General features: G+C 36.9%; 1 protein-coding gene across 2 annotated transcripts in view; it reads right to left on the bottom strand.

Moving 5' to 3' along the window:
• Positions 1–21,066, bottom strand: part of TAOK3 (TAO kinase 3) — a 151,365-nt gene that overhangs the window by 28,837 nt on the left and 101,462 nt on the right. Inside the window, exons 12-14 of one of the 2 annotated variants that reach the window (XM_081113679.1) lie at positions 19,083–19,250; positions 16,509–16,715; positions 5,332–5,466 (exon numbers count right to left, since the gene is read on the bottom strand). In XM_081113679.1, the coding sequence (XP_080969805.1) occupies positions 5,332–5,466; positions 16,509–16,715; positions 19,083–19,250 (510 nt within the window). Of the gene's footprint in view, positions 1–5,331; positions 5,467–5,707; positions 6,077–16,508; positions 16,716–19,082; positions 19,251–21,066 lie in introns of those variants that run through there. The other variant, XM_081113680.1, reaches the window with a different exon arrangement.

The following is a 21,066-nucleotide window of genomic DNA, read 5'->3' as shown; positions in this document are numbered from 1 at the left end:
AACAAAAATAGATACAGAGGCAGAGCAGCATCGAACAGACTGTCAAACTACAGCGGGAAGGCCGGGAGGGTTGGTGGGGAGGCGGGTAAGAGATCAACCAAAGGACTTGTATGCATGCATATAAGCATAACCAATGGACACAAGACACCGGGGGGGGGGGGGGGGGGGGGGTAGGGAAGGCCGGGGGAATGTCAAGGGGTTGGGGAAAGGAGACATATGTAATACTCTTTGTAATACTTTAAGCAATAAAACAAAATAAAAAGGAAAGAAAGAAAGAAATGTAGGGACTGTAGTTTTCACAATCCTGAACTCAAATATGTGATCAACTAAAAGTGAGCAGTTTCATCTTGCACACCCAGTAGGTTGCTTGGAGGCAAATCTCATCCCATCCCTTACTATGTAACTGAACTTGGGCAAATTACTTAAGTCTGTTTTCATATGTAAAGAGGAACCACCCCTATGATGAGATCACTGATAAGATAACACTTGTGTCTAGCAAGGTGTCTGACACTTAGGAAATGTTCAGTAGATGCTGGTTCCCTTCCTTCTCCTGTCAGCCTCTGAGTAATCTGTCTCTTTTTCCCTCCACTATGCATTTCTGGTCATGGGGAGATAGGTCAGAAGTGGGTCAAAGAGAAAAGGCAAGTTGAACAATAAAACTGTACTTGTATCCAGGTTGTGGATTATAAGGATGTATAATTTCTGAACTTTAAGTATTCATATACCTGGAATAATATGAAAAAAACAAAACAAAACAAACAAAAACCCATAAAGGAAGACAACATTTTTCAGAAAGTGTTTATAGCCATTCCATTCTACCTGGTTTAATTCCAGCAAAACGTGGACTTACAACACACCACATCACCCAAAGTGTACTATATACCTACCAATTAGAGGACATTGCACTAGAAGGCTAATAAGCAACTTACTGAACACAAAAGAGGAGCATGGTGGCTGATAATGTTACCCTCTTAAGAGATCAAAGCCAACTTATAGGATTAATTATATGTAAGAATCAAAATAATGCTTATAATAAAACTGGCTACCATCGGAACTTAGAACAAATGAAATTTATAGCCAATTCTTAAAAAGAATATAGTGAGTACATTTTGGCACTAGAATGTTGACATCCCACTCTTTAGAATACCTAGGGGAAAAACATTTTATGTTCATGGGAAAAGTAACAGGCAATTCTGACTTATGCAGAAAAACTGACATGAAGAACTTTGAAATGCACACTTATAAATCCAAATTCTGATGTGGAAACAGGGCTGAAAGAGTCTTCATTCATTCATTTGTCCATTCATTCATTCAATATTCATTTATTAAAAGTCTTGGGTCATGTGGGATAGGCATACAGATTGGACAATACAAGAAAAATGGTATCAGTAATGATCTTAGTGAGATTAAGAAGCCAACAAAAAGGAAAGGGGAGATATGCAATATTTTGCTAAGCATCCTCTGATACACTATCCAGGAAGAGAACACCTTTTCAAGCATTTAGAAACAGAAGAGTGGGGTTCAGGAGAGGTGAAACAGTAGCATTTATTGCTGAGGCTCTAATACTTTTATGCTTGTCTATCAAACTCATTCAGGTACCCAATTTCACAATTAGCTGAATAATCAGGTTGCATTTTTAAAAATCCAAATGAAGACTCCATTTGTATATGAGTTTTTCAACTGAATCTGTAAAACCAATGTCAAATAATCTATATTTGCTTAGATAGAACAATAACTACTTTCTCTTACATGCTTTCCTGGAGCTTAGAAACTAAGAGTTGTAGGTCCTTCTCCCTAATGTGTATTCTAATATAAATTCACCTGTGTGGTAGCATTCCAGTGAGAATTCCTTCATGAGACCAAAAGCTGAATTGTCTGATAGCTATGGTCTTGGTGCTCTTTATATTAACATCTACTATGGGAACAGCCAATGACCCAGGGCATTAGGAAATTTTAAGAAAAAAATGACATCAGATGTAACATCAGCTGAAACACTCTCATGGGTCACTAATCTAATTAAAATATTAGGATCTCCATTCACCAACAATAAAAACTCAAAAGGCAGGTGTCAAAGCCCCAACAAGTCAGTAATTTTGAAGAACTATATAAACTATTCCCTTTTCCAGATAACGAATCAGCCAGATAGGAACTTTCTTACAGAAGAAGAAGAAAGGATAAAATTTAAAAGATTCCATGAAATGTCCTTACTTTTCCTAATTTTTTAAAATAAGGTCAATAATCTTTCCCTGAAATGATTATTATTACATATATAGTTCTAAAGTTTCCTTAAGGTTTCTTCTGGTATCAAGGTTCACAGTCCTTGTTTTTCCTTCGTTAGAAATGCAATTGTTCAGGGTGCGTAATAAAAATCTCAGTTTTAAGGTGCCAAATTAATAAAAAAACATCCAGCAGTAAAACCTATAGTCCATAGGCTTCATATACCTGTCAAGGACCCCATTCAAAAGCACAATATAGAAAGAAATGCTCAGGGGAAAACCACAGAACTAGGATTCTTTTAGGTATGTAGAAGAGATAGGCTGATAAAACAAATTTGAGGAACCATAATTTATTTTTTCAATTTGCAAGTCTGTTTAAAACATTTACATACCACTTATTTATCTAGTAATTGAAAAGCTCATTTCTAAATTTCTCTCTTTTGCTGCTCACTTTTGGATCACTCTGTGGCTTATTACCACTTCTACTAGAAGACTGTAAAGAAAGAGTAAAACCAAAATCAATCAATATACTATTGTTACCAATTATAAGAAATGAAGAGAGGGTTCAACAATGATTTGTTTGTTATACTAGACCTTCATTTCCCCATGATTTTACTCTTACTTTTATGTCATTTAAGTAATTTTAGTCCTTTTTCATTTGGGTTGGGATCCATGAAAAATGGATAAGATTCATAATATATTTTTAAAAATTAGAGTATTCTTTTTGATATTCCAGTGTCCTAATTTATATATTCTGATTGAAATTAGTCTTTAAAATAATATAATTGGTAGTAGAACTGAAGTACTTGGTAATATACATTGAAATATTCATGCCAGTAGTTAGACTGTCCAAAACGGGATGTGGAATCATACCACTTTCCCCTTCCATTATTTTTCTCTCTCTCTAAAAAACACTAGATACAAATACCACTAAACTCTGATAAACTCCCATCAATCCCACTGTGATTCCCAAAACATTACATTTGAAGAGGGTTTTCCACAAAACAAAACAAAGCAAAACAAAAAACCCAACTTACTTTGTGGCTACAGCAACAGCCTATTAGCTACTCTTTTTAACTTAATACAGGGGCAGGGGCCTTTTAGCAAATCAAAAGTCCACCAGAGAGACAGATCCCAGCTGTTCTCAGGAGGGGCACTATAAAGCCTGTAGAAGTCAGAGGGGTTCCTGAGGACATTGCCCACAGCCCTGAGGTGGCCTAGTAGGGAAGCAGCTTTCATTTTCCACAGAGAGGGAGACTGTGATGGCTGATGTACACAGAGCAGCGCTGGGGGAGCTCACAAATGCAGGCGTAAGATCCTCCTGGCATGGCAGTAGTAGTATCTTACTTACTAGGAGATAGGAGAGGTCATGAATATATGATGTGGGAATGAGGGTGTGGCAAGTGAGAAGAGAAGAGCAGAGAACCAGCCCTCGAGAGGGGAAATCCACTTGGTATAATGTCTGCTTCACATTCAAAACCTGCTTATGGTGCTCTGATTCTCAGTGGTTGTTCATCTTTTTCCTCTCATTTCAACATGAACAGGTCTGAATAAAGGTTACAAGTCTCACAAGAGTCGGTGGTAAGTAGTAACATTCCATAAATACCATATTTCTTCTTTTGTCAGATATCGTGGCATGAAGATATTTATTATTTAATATTTCATGCTTTATTTAGACTCAGAAGCATGTTTTTAAGGTGCTTAACAATCACTAGCAAATACATAGTGGACATTTTAAGATCTCCATTACACAGTATAGCATTCATTTAAAATGAAAAATTGTTCATTAAAGAGATTACAAAGAACTTCTATACAAAGAAACTTACAAACAGGCTTATTATTTATAAGGAGTCTACATTAAATTGCTTGCTTTTAAATAGCAGCAGGCATAGCAATATGTGGGTACTTTAAGTCCCATTTTCCTTATATTTGGGTTTTTAAAGATTATAATCCATTATTAATTCCAAAGATAATTGAAGCCTCTTAAAGACTTGAGAAATAAAAGGCAAATCAGGTTTAAAAAATAGGACAAGAAAAATAATCATTTCTGGGTCGGCCTTGGATGATGTCATCATAGGTTCTAAATGTAATAGCCAGGCAGTGTACACTAACTCTTCCTGCACATGTAACCTCTAACATCAATTTGGGCAAAACAACTAATATTTCAATAATTTTTTGGCCGAGAAATGAGATTCAGAAGCAAAAGATTAAAGAGAGTTTAGAGTGCCAAGGATGAAACGATATGAGAGTGTGTGTGTGTGTGTGTGTGTGTGTGTGTGTGAACGCGCACGCGCACGCGCTGGGGACCAAGGGGAGGAGGCATGAAAACTAACTCTTCCAGCACACACCCCTTTTGCTACTACAAGGGCATCCAGCAATCACATTTGCAATAGTAAAAATGCTGAAGGATCCTACAGTATTTTTTCTTCCACAACCATCCCTATCCTCTCCTACAAAGCCCTTCTTGCTTTATTGGTGCCGGGAAATTCTTCAGGGGTTAAATGGGGAAGTGCAGCCACTACCATTGTTGCAATAAATAAATGAATGAACCAGAACGAACCAGCAATCCATCCCTAGGAAGCAAGTTATCTTATTTTCTACAATTATACACAGTAGCTGGCAACCATATATTTGAAAAAATTGTGTTTTACCTTTTGATATCTGTGTATACATTATTGATATACATGAATCTATAAAAAAGAAGCTTAGTGCCCTGCATACACATACATCAAATCCCTCTAAAATATTTTTAGCATTATTATTTTACTGAAAAGACAGTTTTTTTAAAAATTAGATATAATAGCAATTTCATCTTAAAGGCCTTTTATTTTGCACATACAACATATATAAATACACACACACACACACACACACACACACACACACAAAGGTTTTCCCCCCACCCCCCATGCCGTAGACAATGCTAAAATATCTGAGATCAGGTTGCTATGCCAACAGATTTTTTCTAAAATGAATAAAATTATTAGGAGGGAGAAAACATTCTTGACTCCTTTCCTCCCATCCATGAAGCCGAGAGAGGCTCAGGGAGGGCGAGAGGCTGCCAGATGGGGAGGAGGGGAAGGAAGGGAAGGTGAGTAGAGGGGTGTTTGCTTACCAAAGATGCTGATTTGATCGTGGCAAAGCGCTCTCTGTTCCGGTAGTGGAGGGCCTGGCTCTGAACTGACTGGGTAGGCCGTGGCTCAGGCCTGGGATCGCCGTGGCCCGCCTCATCCCTTATGAATACATGATCCTGCAGAAATGGATAAAAACAAGGAGAAAGTCCAGCTGTGCTCTTTCCTCGCCGGCTGCCTCTCTCTCACCCCTCTTTCTGCACAAGCACTGCTGTTTGAAATGCATAGTTTAGCTCTCTGCTAGTCCCCGCAGCTCCCACGGTACAAAATGAATAAGCAACACATTGCAGCCTTCAGTTAGGAATGTCAGCTGATCGCTAGTGGGATGCCTTCTGAATCCCTGGCAGGCTTTTTCTTTACCTCCAGAATCACATATATGCAAAAGAAAAAAAGAATAGAAAAAACAATGCAATGTACAGACTCCTTAGAACAGTTTGTTTAAAACGCTGTAACCAGATAATTCCTTTAAAAATGTCATGTCCATGTCTAGCAAGGAGGATGCTGGTTGCTTTTAACATAAAAGCGAGCCTCCGCCTCATTCCCTTGAAAGATCTGCTTTCTCAATTTAATTTTATTTGCGCTCTGTTCGGTAGGATCATCGTTCTGCCTAGAACCAGTGTAGGCTTGTGCTGAACTGCCTCTCTATCTTGTGCTGAGAAGATTCGGCAGTCACTGAGGGATCCTGCTTTCCAGTCATGATCGTACACAGTTCTAGCACCTTCTCTCTACAGCTTCTGAAAGGATTTTTTTTTTTTTAGATTTAAAGAGACAGGCATACAATTTTAACCAAATGATAGTTTCACAAATTCTTCCTCAACTCAGTCCCGGTATGCTCACCAGTGTGAGAGAAGCTGGAATTTAATGCCCTTGACTGATTTAATCAAGCCCATGCTTCTTGATAGGCAAAGGTGATTAGTCCTATTGTAACACCCAGTGAAAATAACACTCCCTGGAAGGGCAGCAATGGATGTTTCTTAAATGCAACTGAGATGACTTTTAAAGGGGAAAATGCTTTCAAAGGGTGATGTGTCTCTCCATAAAAGATGGAGTGGTCAGTCAGTAAGTAGGTCTGACCCTGCAGAAAAGAAGAGACTCTAATAATTAACAGCTCAAAAACATGTACAACCCTGGGGGATTTTTAAATAGTACATGTTCAGGATAGTGAAGGAGAAATTAATTCTCTTATTTCCCTAAGGGTTTAGGAGAAACCATTTGTGAAAATTCAGTTTTGCATTTTGCCCATGACTACTTGAATTTCTTTTTAATAATTGCCCTTTCCTTCATTAGCAAATAAAATTAAAGGTTTAGAAAATATAAAATTTTATTATATACTCTAAAATGTTGATAAGTCAAAACACATATATTCCTTGAGGGACATTAAATTTTACATCTACGTTTTTATGTAAAAGCCAAGAGCCAAGATTAAATTTATCATTGGGCTGCTTTTCTTTATCCTTTTATAAATTTAGAATGCTTCAGAATGTTGGGATGGTAGCTCCCATTATATCTATATTTAGAGATTTTTTTTCAATTTACTGTATTGTGATTTATTTTTAAAAAAATAATTAAGGGACCCTAAATGCCGTTGAGGGCACATATATCAAATTTAAGGGATGTTCTACTATACTACTGTGCCATAAGATAGCCACTAGCCACATAGATATTTAAATTAAGTTAAAACGTAAAAATTCAGTTCTTAAGTCACACCAGCTATGTTTCAGGGAGACACTAATTATGGCTACCATATTGAATGGTGCAGATATCATTCCCATCACTGCAAAAAGTACTGTTAGTGCTGAAGATTAAAAATGCATTTAACCCATATTTTTCAATTTTGTAAAATAAATAGGTCAGTTAAATTTTTTCAATGTTATTTTCTGGGAAATCTAAACTCTTATTTCACAGGGAAAAGATTAGGTGTGGGACTGAAATTTATGCACTAAATTTAGGTTCTAGAGAGAAAGCCACCATTCATGTTGCTGAATATTCATTAACAAATTACATTTACCTCCAAAATTGATCTTTCTTAATATTGCAGTACCAGAAAAGCAAGAAGCTTTTAAATGCCAGCAACCAGAAGAGACAGACTAGGTAGAGGCCTGAGGACTCAGTTTTTGGTGAGGATTAGTTAGGTAACATTAAGTGCATCGACTGAGATCTCAAATGATGTGGCAGCCATTGTTTCAAATTGTTATGACTTGATTTACAGTGATAACCAGTGACACTAGAATCCACACTCCTCACATAATACAATAAAACAAAACAAATTTATGTGCAAATATGTATAATTTTAATATTATTACTTTAATTTCTCTCATAAAAATGAACACGTTTGAATTAGGACCCAGCTTATCAAATTAAAAGTCACATTCTATTAGCTAAGTTTTTAAACTCAAGGATCTTGAAATACACTGGACAAATTAAAACTTAAAAATCATAGTGATTTTGGTTGACACATAGCTAACTAGATAACCCAGTAAGGTCTATTTTTAAAATAATGCTATTTTAGAAGTTAGTCTGAAGAATACATATAAAATTTTAATATACTTTAAATATAATGCTGTTTCTTTACTTACTACCCTTATTTTTTCTTTTAAAAAAGAGTTTTTAATTTTCCATAGCAATTTCATAACAGATGACCAACATTAAGGTATGCAAGAGAACCCAAAATGGGACAAACGAGTAGGTATTTATTTCAAGTACATAGGAAAGTGAATTTTAAAATAGTCAATTCCTTTGCATAAAACAAGTTCAAAACTCTGAAGACAACTTAAATAATGAATCGACTGAGAAGCAAGTATGAGCAAATTAAACTATCAACTTCACCAGGATATACTGTCTGTTGATTATTGTCCCTTTAAGTAGCAAGCAGTCCCTTTGAAAATGACTATACTTGGCTCCCAGTTTCTGAATTAAACACATTTTAAGGCTAATAGTGGAAAAGGTCAGTTTGCTATTTTATGCAGTTAGGCACCTGTGAAGATTATTTACAAATGATGGGAGGGCCATCTTCTTTGATGTTGAAAAATGATTTTAGAATATGAAGAACAATTATCATGTTCTACTTTATCAAGACAAAATAGCTCTGGCCAGTGTGGCTCAGTTGGTTGGAGTGTTGTCCCATACACTGAAAGGTTGTGGGTTCGATTCCCGGTTAGGGCACATACCTAGATGCGGGTTTCGCGGTAAGGGCGTGTATGGTAGTAAACAGATCAATGCTTCTCTCTCTCTAAAATAATAATAATAATTAAAAAAAACCCCATATCTTTGGCCTGATTTGTTTGGCTCAGTGGATAGAGCGTCGGCCTGCAGACTCAAGGGTCCCAGGTTTGATTCCGGTCAAGGGCATTTACCTTGGTTGCGGGCACATACCCAGTAGGGAGTGTGCAGTAGGCAGCTGATTGATGTTTCTCTCTCATCGATGTTTCTGGCTCTCTATCCCTCTCCCTTCCTCTCTGTAAAAAATCAATAAAATATATTTTTTAAAAAACCATTATCCTTGGGTGATTTTAATTGTTTTCAAAACAATTAAAAAATATTGCTTAAAAATACAAAATATATATCTTGGTTATAATTTATCTTTAAAACATTATTATCCGGGAACAAACAAACTAGCTTTTTGAAATACCAATATGATCTAGGACCAGTTTTAAGTAAATCTATGTTAATTTGGTAAATTTATAACATTCTTTCATCATAAGTAATAAAACTTCTTCAGATTAAAAAACAAGCTGGTGTAATATCTGTTCCAAATCTTCAGTCAAAAGAATTGAACTTGTATACAACATAGTGAAGTATGTGAAACATGAGGCACGCACTTTTTACTATTATACCCTGGACAAGGGGCTTTACTTTTAGTTAGAAGTTTTCTCTGTCTGAATAGTTATGCTTCCAAATTGAAGATTTATGGCGTAGCCCCTTATTTAGAGCTTAACTCAAAATTAATTCTAGAAATCACTCCTATCAACTCTAAGTTTTGGATATGCCTTTATCACACTACTCAACACATTTACTTATCTGTCTATACAAGAAATTGTGGGAGTTTTGAAGGCAGAGGAAACGTGGTTTGAAAAATCTCAGTCACTCTAGCACCTAGCATATTGGTTGATTACTAGGTATTCAGTAAATTTTTGCTGGATAAGTAAGCTTTAGAATATAGGCCTGAGATGTTAGAAAAATGGCATTTTCTCTTATATTATTTAACAAAATTCAAATCTGTATTTCACAAAAACCTGTCACTCTATACTCCAAGAAAGTTGTAAAATAGTCACACACACACACACACACACACACACACACACACACACACACACACAACCTTTACATGGGCGGGAGAGGGGAACCTAAAAATGGCTTTTATCTGGTGACAAGAAACCTTTCTATAGATTCCAACACTTTTCATGCTGTGGAGAAAGGACCAGCAAACCCACTATCTCTCTTTTGTTTTGTTCATTTCAAAATTATTAAATTACTGCCTAAGCAGGTATAGCTGTCAAAACCTGGGGATAGAGGAAGGGGAGAAGTTGGGAAAGAATACCTTAAGCTGGAAGGATAGCCATTAGGGAGAAAAATGACTAGCAGAAAGCTGAGGATACAGATGTTACTATAGAGAGGGGGTTTGCAGAGTGATCGGTTTAAGAAACATTACCTTCATATGTTAATTTACTTTTACTTTGCCAAATGTGAGTTGAAGAGTCAAAGAACTTGCCTTGCTCTTCAGCAAAAATAATAGGAAAGGCCACTGAAGCAAGGGAAAATTAAACTAGAACATCCTATTCCCTCAAGGATATTTCTTTTTTTTTGTTTTTCTTCCACGAAATTGGTCAGAGCTGTTCTTTTTTTTAAAGAAGGGGGAAAAATGACTAATAAGAAGGGCCAAGTAAAGCTTTAGGAGTTAGGATAGAATGATTTTTAGAAATAATCGCTGAAAGGGGGCTATGATGACTAGAGTTCTTTAGGGATATCTAAAATAATGAATATATGCAGAAAAACTTTTAATATATTAAAATGTAATGAGCTATATGAATAGAAGGCAGCAGCAGGCAAAGATAACTAATTTTAGACTTTAACAAAATAAAGTATACCTTTTAGTTGACAAATTCAGAAAACGGACTTTGTTGCTCTCTCTATTCCCACTTAAAATAGTGGCTTAGACTTTGCTGCTTAGGATGCTATTAAAATCTGTTTGCTACTGCTATATACACAGTGATTTTAAGGAGTAGAGTGGAGGCTCAGAAGCAGGTTAGATGATAGCCAAAAACTAACCTGGATTAAAACTTTGCACTGTAACCGCTTGTGAATAGTCAAGAATTAGGGTGCAGAGTTGTGTCCTATAAAAGTTCACAAAACATTCATTGAGTGCTTACTATGTGACAGACACTGCTGGGCAGTAGGTGATGAGAGAGGTCCTGCCAGTTGGGAGAAATGGTGATATTCTTGTTATTGGAAAAAGCAGCATGGCAACACTAGCCAGGGGAAAATAAGTAAGTGCCTGAAGTTAATTTTGTCAGAATATACTTTTAGATTTATCAAATCATTCTTGCTCAAAAGGAAGATTTGATTAGGATCCTTTCAGGGCCTGGGAAAGACCAGAGTAGAGGCAAAGACTGGAGAGGAAGAAGTAACCTGAAATTCTGATGTCAGAGGAAATTTTCAATGTCCCACTTTACATTTTTGGGGCTTAATCTGAGATAGAACTGTCCTGCTAAAATCAGGGCATCTTTACAGAGCAGTTAATTGCAAGTCCCACTCTTACTAGGTATATGTGGCCTTTAAAAGTTTACTTCCTAGCTTGGCTGGTGTGGCTCAGTGGTTGAGTATTGACCTATGAACCAGGAGGTCATGGTGGTCATTCCTGGTCAGGGCACATGCCTGGGTTGTGGGCTTGATTCCCAGCAGGGGGCATGCAGGAGGCAGCCAATCAATGATTCTCTCATCATTGATGTATCTCTCTCTTTTCCTCTCCCTTCCTCTCTGAAAGCAATAATAAAAAAAAAAGTTACTCCCTATTTAAAATGATAATCTATTTCATATCTATGACTTAACTAATTTAGGGTATGTTTGCTTGATTGCAACCATCCAGGGGAGCAAAAAATTCCCCACCCTTATTCTTGGATGTTCATATTTATTAAGTATGTTCTTATTGAGTATTATTATTGGAGAAACTCTATTCACTTAAGTCTCTCAAAACATAAAGATAATTCTTAAGATTATTTAACCCTTTTAATCATTATACTTTGTGAACCAAAATAGCATAATGTTTAGCTATCAATGATTCTCTCTCATAATTGATGTTTCTATCCCTCTCTCCTTCTCCCTTCCTCTCTGAAATCAATAAAAATATATTTTTTTAAAATGAAAAAAATGGGATAATAAGATAATGGATAGAACATTGTTTATAATATAATTTAGTGATATATAGGCTTTACTAAGATTCTGGACCTGGACTCATACAAAACTGGTAAATCTTTTGCATAACAATACTGATTGCTTTCTTTCTAAATAATCTTTGTGGTCACGAATGATGATAGCCTCAGAAGTACACCACCTCCTTTAAGGAAGGACATACTGCTGGCAGTGGTCTTTGGCTGTCAGCTCTTTGAGGAACTGCTTCGGCTGCAGAGGGCAGCCTTGCCCAAGTTCATACTCTCCCCAGGCTGCTCAGTTCATTGACTGATCTAGGTTGGGGTATCAAGGCCTGGCCATTCCGGCCCAACTCTAAAGAACCATTTTAACTCCAGAGCTCCCTGGGAAGTTGATTGAGGCTGCCATTGGGCCTACATCTCAGTTCAACTTTGCCTTCTGATAAATGTTGCTTCCTTCTCTTCCCTTCCAGAGGTATTCATCCCAAAAGAAATGCCTAATAAATTTTAAAAACCTGTTGTGATAAATCATCTCAGCTCTACTTCCTGGAGAATCCAACCTGTGACATCAATGTTACTTACATGTAATATATTGTACTTAGCATCCCATATGCATGGAGAAAAAGGGACTGATCACAGGAGTGGCTTTTCGAAAACAAAACAAAATAAAAAAAAAAACCCAACCCTTTTGCAAGTGAACTCTTAAGTGGAGTCCAAATATATAATGTAAGAGATGAAGCAGAACTTGTCCTGGGTGAGGTGTGGATAAGGCTTGCTCCCGAGGTACCTCTACAAAATAGCTTGAGGGTCATATTAGAGATTTGCTTCTTTAAATATTATAGGAATTGAAGCACAAAATTTTAGAGCTGGAAGGGATCTTTGAAATCATACAGAACAACTCCTAATTTTACAGATGGAGTAACTGAGGCCCAAAGAGGTTTGTGACTTATCCAAAGTAAAGAAAAATTAACAGTGGCAGATAGAATTATAAACTAGTTTCCTCATTCCTATAGTCCATTATATAAATTGTTTCACTGAGAGTTTCAGATCCTATTTCATTTATGTTCTTAAGTGAAAAACTTTTAGGAATTCAAATGAACCAACAAATATAAACTAAATATTTTTTTTTGTTTCTATTGTGTTTAAAGATGAAATATTTTTAAGCACAGGCATACCATATTTAACATTAAGGTTTCACATATAATATGTTCTATTTTATAGTCTGCTTATATGTATTTTCCTCTTTTTATTGTGGTAAAATACATATTAAACTTACCATGTTGATAATTTTTAAGTATACAGTTCAGTATATACTGTACTGAAACTCTATACCCATTAAACAATAACTCCCCATTTCTCTCCTCTCCCGAGCCCCTGGCAACCACCATTCTACTTTCTGTCTCTATGATTTTGACTGTCCTAAGTATGTAAGTGCAATCATACAATATTTGTCTTTGTGAGTAACATATTTCACTTAGCATAATGTCCCCATGGTTCATCCATGTTGTAGCACATGTCAAGATTTCCTTTCTGTCCTAGCTGGTTTGGCTCGGTGGATAGAGCATTGGCCTGTGGACTGAAGGGTCCTGGGTTTGATTGCAGTCAAGGGCACATGCCTGGGTTGTGGGCTCGATCCTCAGTGTGGGGCATGCAGGAGGCAGTTGATCAATGATTCTCTCTAATCATTGATGTTTCTGTCTCTCTCCCCCTCTCACTTCCATTCAGAAATCAATAATATATATAAAAGATTTCACTTCTTTTTTAAAGCTGAATAATATTTCATTGTATGTATGTACCACATTTTGCTTATCCATTCATCCACTGATGGACGCTTGGGTTGCTTCCATATTTTAGCTAATGTGAACAATGCTATTATAAATAGGGGTGTACAGACATTTCTTTGAGATCCTGCTTTAAATTCTTTTGGGTATGTACCCAGAGTAGAATGAGTTAACTCATTCAAAGTTTTATTTGAAAAGGTTTTTCAATTTTCTTCCATCACATTTCCTCTATCTCATAAGAAAAAAAGAAATGCATCACGTAACTTAATTCTACCTGACAAACATTTTTTTGTGTGTGTGTTCCAAATACAACTACCTTTTACTTCAAAATATAAATTAACATTTATTCTTCTTAAGGAGGAAAAAGTATTAAAAGACCCACATCATCACAAGAAAGCTCTATACCAGCATGCCAAAATTAAAATGAAAACCCTCAATGAATTTGAGACCAGGGTCTTCTTTCTTTTTCTTTTTTTAAAAAAATATATTTTATTAATTTTTTATAGAGAGGAAGGGTTAGATGGAGAGTTAGAAACATAGATGAGAGAGACAGGGATGGAGAGTTAGAAACATCAATGAGAGAGAAACATCGATCAGCTGCCTCCTGTACACACCCTACTGGGGATGAGAGAGAGAGGGATGGAGAGTTAGAAACATCCATGAGAGAGAAACATCGATCAGGTGCCTCCTGTACACCCCCTACTGGGGATGTGCCCACAACCAAGGTACATGCCCTTGACTGGAATCGAACCTGGGACCCTTCAGTCCATAGGCCGATGCTCTATCCACTGAGCCAAACCAGTTAGGGCAAGGGTCTTCTTTCTTATTGATTATACCAGTAGCATCTTTCTTCTAATTTTGGGTTCCCATTTAAGAGGTCCTGGAGGAAAAAAGTCCAACAGAATGTCTCTTCTTTTTCTATCTATATACCCATGGAGCCTCAGAAGAAATAGAAAGGAAAGAGCCAGATGTCAGCATCCATGCAAGCTCCTTCCAAAAAGAGAGCCTCACAAAACCTTCTTTTCTACCCTTCAAATATATGCTCACTTGCCTGTATTCAAAGGCCAGCGGGCAATGCTGAACTCTTAGCACGTTTCTACATCTGTCTGATATACGCTTTTCCATGGCTTTCTTATTACCTGGGTCCTTGCTGTCTGTCTGGTCTCAATTGACTCTCCACATAGCTCACCAAGCTCGAACCCGTCTGACCTTTCCCCTCTTCCTTGAACATATAAAGTTGTTTTTGTCTCTAGTACTTTGCACATGTTGCTTTCTGACTCACCCCCATTGCTCACCCCAAGTTACCTAACTTCCACTTGTCTTTAAAGTTTTAGCTTAAATGTCACTTTAGTAGATAGGCTTTCCACTACTTCCTGCTAGATTAAATCCTCCTTTTACCCAGAGCAAGTTTCATAATTACATGATATAGTTATTAGTATGATTATTTGCTTAATCTCCCCTACAGATAATAAGCTCTATGAAAACACTATGTCTGTTTTATTTCCTCTGTATCCACAGGGCCTACCATAGTTCCTGGCACATAATAGAGGTCCCCACCAGTATTAGTTTAATAAATGAATAAGTTAATCAAGTCAGAAAATAAATATGTATCCCTCCATTATTCACAGTCAGGGACCAATATATTTTCTCCTGCCCTTCATTCTTACCTGTTTAATTTTCATTTCTTCCCAAGAATAATGCACAACAAATAGAAGTCTAAGTGAAAAAAAATTCTTTAATATGCTCTCACTAGAATTAGAATGTGCTTGTTGCTATTTATTTATTTATTTATTATTTATTTATTTATTTATTTTTGATGCAAAAGCAAGAGGATTTTTATTACAAGCGCAGCGCAGGGGCTCTCAGGCAGACAGACAGCAACACAAGGGAAGCGCTGGCTGACTGGAGCCGCTTGTTGCTATTTATTAAAACAAGTACATATACACCTCAAATATACCTAATAAGGCCTTAGCCAGTTTGGCTCTGTGGATGGAGCATTGGCCTGTGGACCGAAGGGCCCCGGGTTCGATTCTGGGCAAGGGCACATACCTCAGTTGCAGGCTCCTCCCTAGCCGGGGCCCTGGTTGGGGCTTGTGCAGGAGGCAACCAATCAATGTGTTTCTCTCACATTGATGCTTCTCTCTGTCTTTCCCTCTCTCTTCCATTCTCTCTGATAATCAATGGAAAAATATCCTCGGGTGAGGATTAAAATATATATACCTAATAAGAACAAAATTATAAGGGATTTTTCCCTTTGTAATTCCATTCTGTGAACTTATTCCCTAAGGTCACTCAAAACACTTTTGGGAATTCTTGCAAAAAAAAAATTATTGATAATTCTGTGAAATACTCATGTTACAGAAATTGCTTTGAAAGAAGCTTAAATTTTTTTTTCATAAAGTATTTCAACTTATGAACCATGATAGGCTTGTATGAAATGAGGATCTTTAGTTGGAAAAGTAAAGTAAAAATAAAAAACAGAATCATTCTTTCAAAAATGAGAATATAGTATTTAAGGTGACAGAGAATCAGTCTTAGAAGAATTAGAAACAATAAATACAAGAAACAACAGAAAAGAGAAGAAAGTGTTTCTAAAACACATAGTATCTTGGGAATATCCATTAAGAAGCACACTCTGCAAAAGCGTTCTTCTAAAAGGGCACACCCAAAGGTTTTACACAGGAAACTCTCAAGGTCTGCTCTGCAGTATTACGGTTATTGGTCTAGAGAGGGGCTTACTGGTTTCTTTGAGTTGTAGATTTGTGGATTTTTAAATTTTTACTTATTGATGGTGGTAGACTTCAGAGTAACAAGGAGAGGAAGGTAAAGAAATAGGCACAGATGTAGCTTACACAGTCCTTCATTACCTTTTTACTATAAGAGAACGTATCCAGTGCTAGGTTTAGTGCCATGCGTCTGTTGTAAAAAGGTAACTTAAATATCTGAATGCTAAGTGACCTGAGGTGGCTTCACGATGATTGATAAAGCCTAGAGCTCGAAGGGGACTGTGCAACCTACCTTCTTGTGCACAACAGAGGAACTGGAATTTACTGTGCTTTCGTCATCATGCATCATGACAAGTTCAGAGCTGCTCTCATCCATGACCTCCTGCATGCTATTCACACTGCTGCTCTGGCTGCCTGTGCTCACAGACATGCTTGGGATAGAATGGTTGCTCCCCAGGCTGTCCATTTCCCTGCTCAGGCTGATTCCATGTTCGCTGTCCTATAAAAACGGGGCACTCAGGTTAAAAAAAAATGACTGGAGATGAAGCGCCAATCCATTGACTAAGCTATTAAGCACACTCAATTTTGCAGTGCCAGGTTGCTTTTCTGCCAAATCTGCAAAGATAAACTTTTTATGTAGTGGCTCCACTACTCCCCCACCATTTTAAGACATCTCAAATTCACTCTATGCCTTCCCCAGGGGCCATTCTGGACATGAGTCATAAGGCTCCAAATGCTGCTATCCCAGGGCTTTCCCCTGTCATATGCAACTATCATATTATTGTATCGCTATTTAATAAGCAGAATCAGGCCAGGTTTGTAAGAGAACTCCAGGAACATCAAGGTGCTAGAGAAAGACTGCAGGCGACAGGTGACCTCAAGGATATTTGCAAATACGGCAGTGGTCACTTGAAACTAAAATAGAATAAAAAGAGTTTTCAGAGATTTGACAAGCAATATACTCCTTTGCAAGTCATTATTGAGTAACTTCATAGCTAAGCAGGGATATTATTAATTCTACTGTCCTGGATAGGTAATTAAATTCTGCCTCCCTTAAGCAATTCTATCATGCTTACCTCTGTAATCTTATTAAATATATCTGTTAAATAATACTGGTATTCATCACTACTAATCTAAAGACTACTATTTGAGAAGTGGTAAAATAATCAGAACATATAATTTATCCATCACAATGGGATATCTTTTGATATAAGATTAAATAGTATAATTAAAGCAACTTAGTTCCAAATAAACATTATTTTTGAAGAAGCATATGTACATATATAACTTTAAAGAATTGTTACTTGGTAATGTAGAGAGTCACTGGCATAGGTAGGTAATGGGGTAATAGAAAATGTTATATAATACATTATATTTTTAATAGATTTATTTTCCCATTTAAGGAGAATCATTTGTATATATGTAATCACGAGAGTTTATAATCCAATTCAGCTTTCTGAATTTTACTTTATAATTATCAATGTAATAATTTTGTTTTATTTTATATCAGAAAGCTAAAGTAAGATTCATCATTCCTTTCCTCCTCTTGATCTAGTTTTAGATAGGCTAATCCGTGCTCAAATACTCTTGCTCCCATCCTAAGCCCTTCCTGAGATCCCACTTCTATAACTATATCTCTTTCCTCTGTCTTTGATGCCTCTGGCTTGGCTCCTTCCCCCCTGCATATAAATCTGAAAATCCCTGCGCCATATTCATGTACCTCTCTACATACTGCCCTTTGTCACTTTTCCTTCTTAGCCAAATTTATAAATCTTAAAACTTCCAACTTCTGCTGTCTATATTTTCTCACTTCCCATTTATTCTAAATAGTAATTTTTCTATTTAGCCTAACTATTCTCGTAAAACTGCTTTTATGAAGGTCATCCAAAATGCCCTACTTGTAAAACACTTAACATTTTTTTCTGGTATAACTTGACCTCTCGGCAGCCTCTGATGGCACTGGCTGTTCCCTTCTTGAAACTGTGTACTCTCTTAACATCTGCGAGGCCTTTACCTCCTAGGTCTTCTTTTTCTTACATGGAATTCTCCTTCTACAATAAACTCCTTGATTCATGATAATTTTAGAGCTCTTGACCCCCAACCAACTACCCCTTATCAGAATTATTTCCTATGTTCTGGATTTGTATATCCCAACCAATTGCTAGACACTGTTCAGGTGTCTCAATTGTCATTACCCTTGTCCCAAACAATCCTTCTCAAGTTATTTGAATGGGAAACCAGGAAGTTCTCTCTCCTTTGAAAACTCCATCTGCATACTATGCCAGTGGCATACGATGCTAGGCCCTTAAACTCCATAGGCACCTAACTGAAATAATTTTAAACCTACTCTTTCTCCTTGGTGCCTTCAGTTCTGGGTATTGACATACTCACTAAGGTCCTAGCATTATCAAATCTACCTCTACAGTGTTTCTCAAAAGTGTTTCTTGTTCCCCATTCCTTTGACACTGCCCTTTTTACTTCGTGCATGAACTAGTCACTCAATGAAATCTATCTTACATTCTGTTGGTAGGATAATCTTTCTAAAGCACAGCACTTTACTGAGTCAAAAATGCCCTATGCCCTCTGTCAAAAATCACCCACATCATGTCCTCTATACAACCTTCAACAATCCCCACCAGCAGACTTATCTTCCCACTATGGATCCCTGCATGGTGATATACCTCTAAAGCATTTTTCAAATTTTGTCTTATGTAAGAGTTTTTTCATGAATGTCTTTTTTTGCAACTCTGTGTCTCTTAAGGCAGAGAGCATCCCTTACCTTTTTATCCCCTTTATAGTGCCCAGTCTAGAACCTTTTCACATAGTAGGCACTCTATGAGTGCCTGCTAAAATAAACTGAACCTACTTCTTCATCCTCCTGTGATTCATGCAAAGGTCCGTTTCTTGTCTCTTGGAAAAGGATTTTTTTCATTTTGCGGTATTGCAGGTTATCTAGTTCACGAACAGCATCTTTTGTCCTCTGTATGAGGTCAATTAGGACACGTAGTGGCCGGTCTCGTCGGACAAAGTCATGCTAATTGAGGGAGGAGGAAATAGCAAAAAAATAATAATGAGAAACATATTTTTAGGTGCAAGATATAGATATAGTAATAAATTGACATAAAACAGTTCTATGGATTTTGCAGAAATAACAAGATATGATTTTCATTCCATGTAGTCCCTCATATTGTATTAATCTTAAAAAAGATAGATATAATGCTTTCTCTTCTTCAAGCCCCATTTTGTGGACTTTGTCCTAGAGTTTACTTGAGAACTCTTGATGTTTACCTTATCTTACAAGTATAACAATGACTATAATTTTAAATAGTAGCTGAGTGGTTTATAACTTTTAAATCTGAAGCTATATACCAAAGCAAAAGCAATGCAGAGTACAGACTATTCTCGTTATAATCTGCCTCAATCCTACTCCCCACCTTACACTACTGTTGTGTATATTTTGTTTCCTATTTCTGTGGTCATATATAGTGTATGACCGAAAATGTGATAGCTGCTCAATTTATTCAGAGGTCAGAATTCTGGCAACTTCATCTCCCCTTTGAAGAGTTGTACAACCAGGAAAAAGGTAGAAGGGCCTCCAAGGAGTGAAAATATCTGCCCCAAAGTCCATAAACTTTTCTGGGCATAAGCGGCCCTCACTTTCAATATTGTTAGTCATCTCTAATACATATTTCAGTTTCCTGCTTTCTCAGCCTATAGCAGATTAGAAAGAGGGAATGAAAGTGGGAGAAAGAGGATTGAGAACTTTAAGAGGTAAGGTTATTTGCTGTTCTCTGACAGCCTGAGAGTAGAGAAAGAGAGAAATTCCATGATTAACATACCTACCACCAACCAAATGAAAATGAACAAAGGTTTCTGGGCTCTTTGAAAAGGCACAATGCCCTCATATAGTTGTTTTATACTTCAAGAATTTGCAAAACACTACTGTTTTTGAGCCAGCAAGAAGTGAAATTATGTTCATAATACATTCTTTAGAACAGTGGTTGCCAACCGGTGGTCCGCAGACCACTGGTGGTCCGTGAGGTCCGAAAGGTTGGCGGCCGCTGCTTTAGAAGGTAGAGAGGCACATCTTATATTTTAACACAGACAATGATCAAAAGTGGGAGGAAGAAGTTTTGTTTTTTAAAGGACAAGGTTCAGTTATGTGGGAAATTCACTTATGTGAAATTATAATTTAAAGATATTGGGAAAATGGGAGAAATGTGGTAGGCCTTAGATGATGGAATGGATTTTACTTCTTTGTAAGTTTGAAGGAACAGGACCATTGTGAGGAAAAAAAATCTACATGTCCTGTGGTTCTTCACCCTGACTTTGCTGTCAGGGAAACTGGCTTTTGCTCCTGCTTTTATAAAATATCTCTTCCTCTGCAAAGAGTCCTTTCTGAAGATCCCCGGAAGTAAGTATAGCCTGCACATTCCAAGATGAGAACGAAAGGGAGAAAGGAAATTATTTTGCTACTCCTGTGCTTCAATTATACAAGAAGAAATCGTTTTTTAGTAAATTTGAAGCTATAACTTAGGGGTAAACTGAAACTTTATAATAAAATAAAAGGACTGCTAGAGTATAGAATATTCTTGTCAGAATCTGCCTCAATCCTCCTCCCCTCCCCACACTACTGTTGGGTGTATTTTGTTTTCTAATCCTTACATAACAGCAGCTCCTGCCATTCTTTGTCCCTGTGTCTGCTTTATTTTTCTATAAATAATTTATCACCACCTGACATTATACCATCACATATTTATTTGTTTTTATACTCCTTCATTAGAATATAGGTTCCATGAGTTCAGGAGCTATCATTTTCTTGTGTACATTCATATTATTTTTAGTGCTTA

Source organism: Myotis nattereri (genome assembly GCF_964212035.1).
Source record: "Myotis nattereri genome assembly, chromosome: 19".
Taxonomy (NCBI): Eukaryota; Metazoa; Chordata; class Mammalia; order Chiroptera; family Vespertilionidae; genus Myotis; species Myotis nattereri.
The sequence above is the reverse complement of the archived record's forward strand: the minus strand, read 5'-3'. Positions and strand labels throughout refer to the sequence as shown.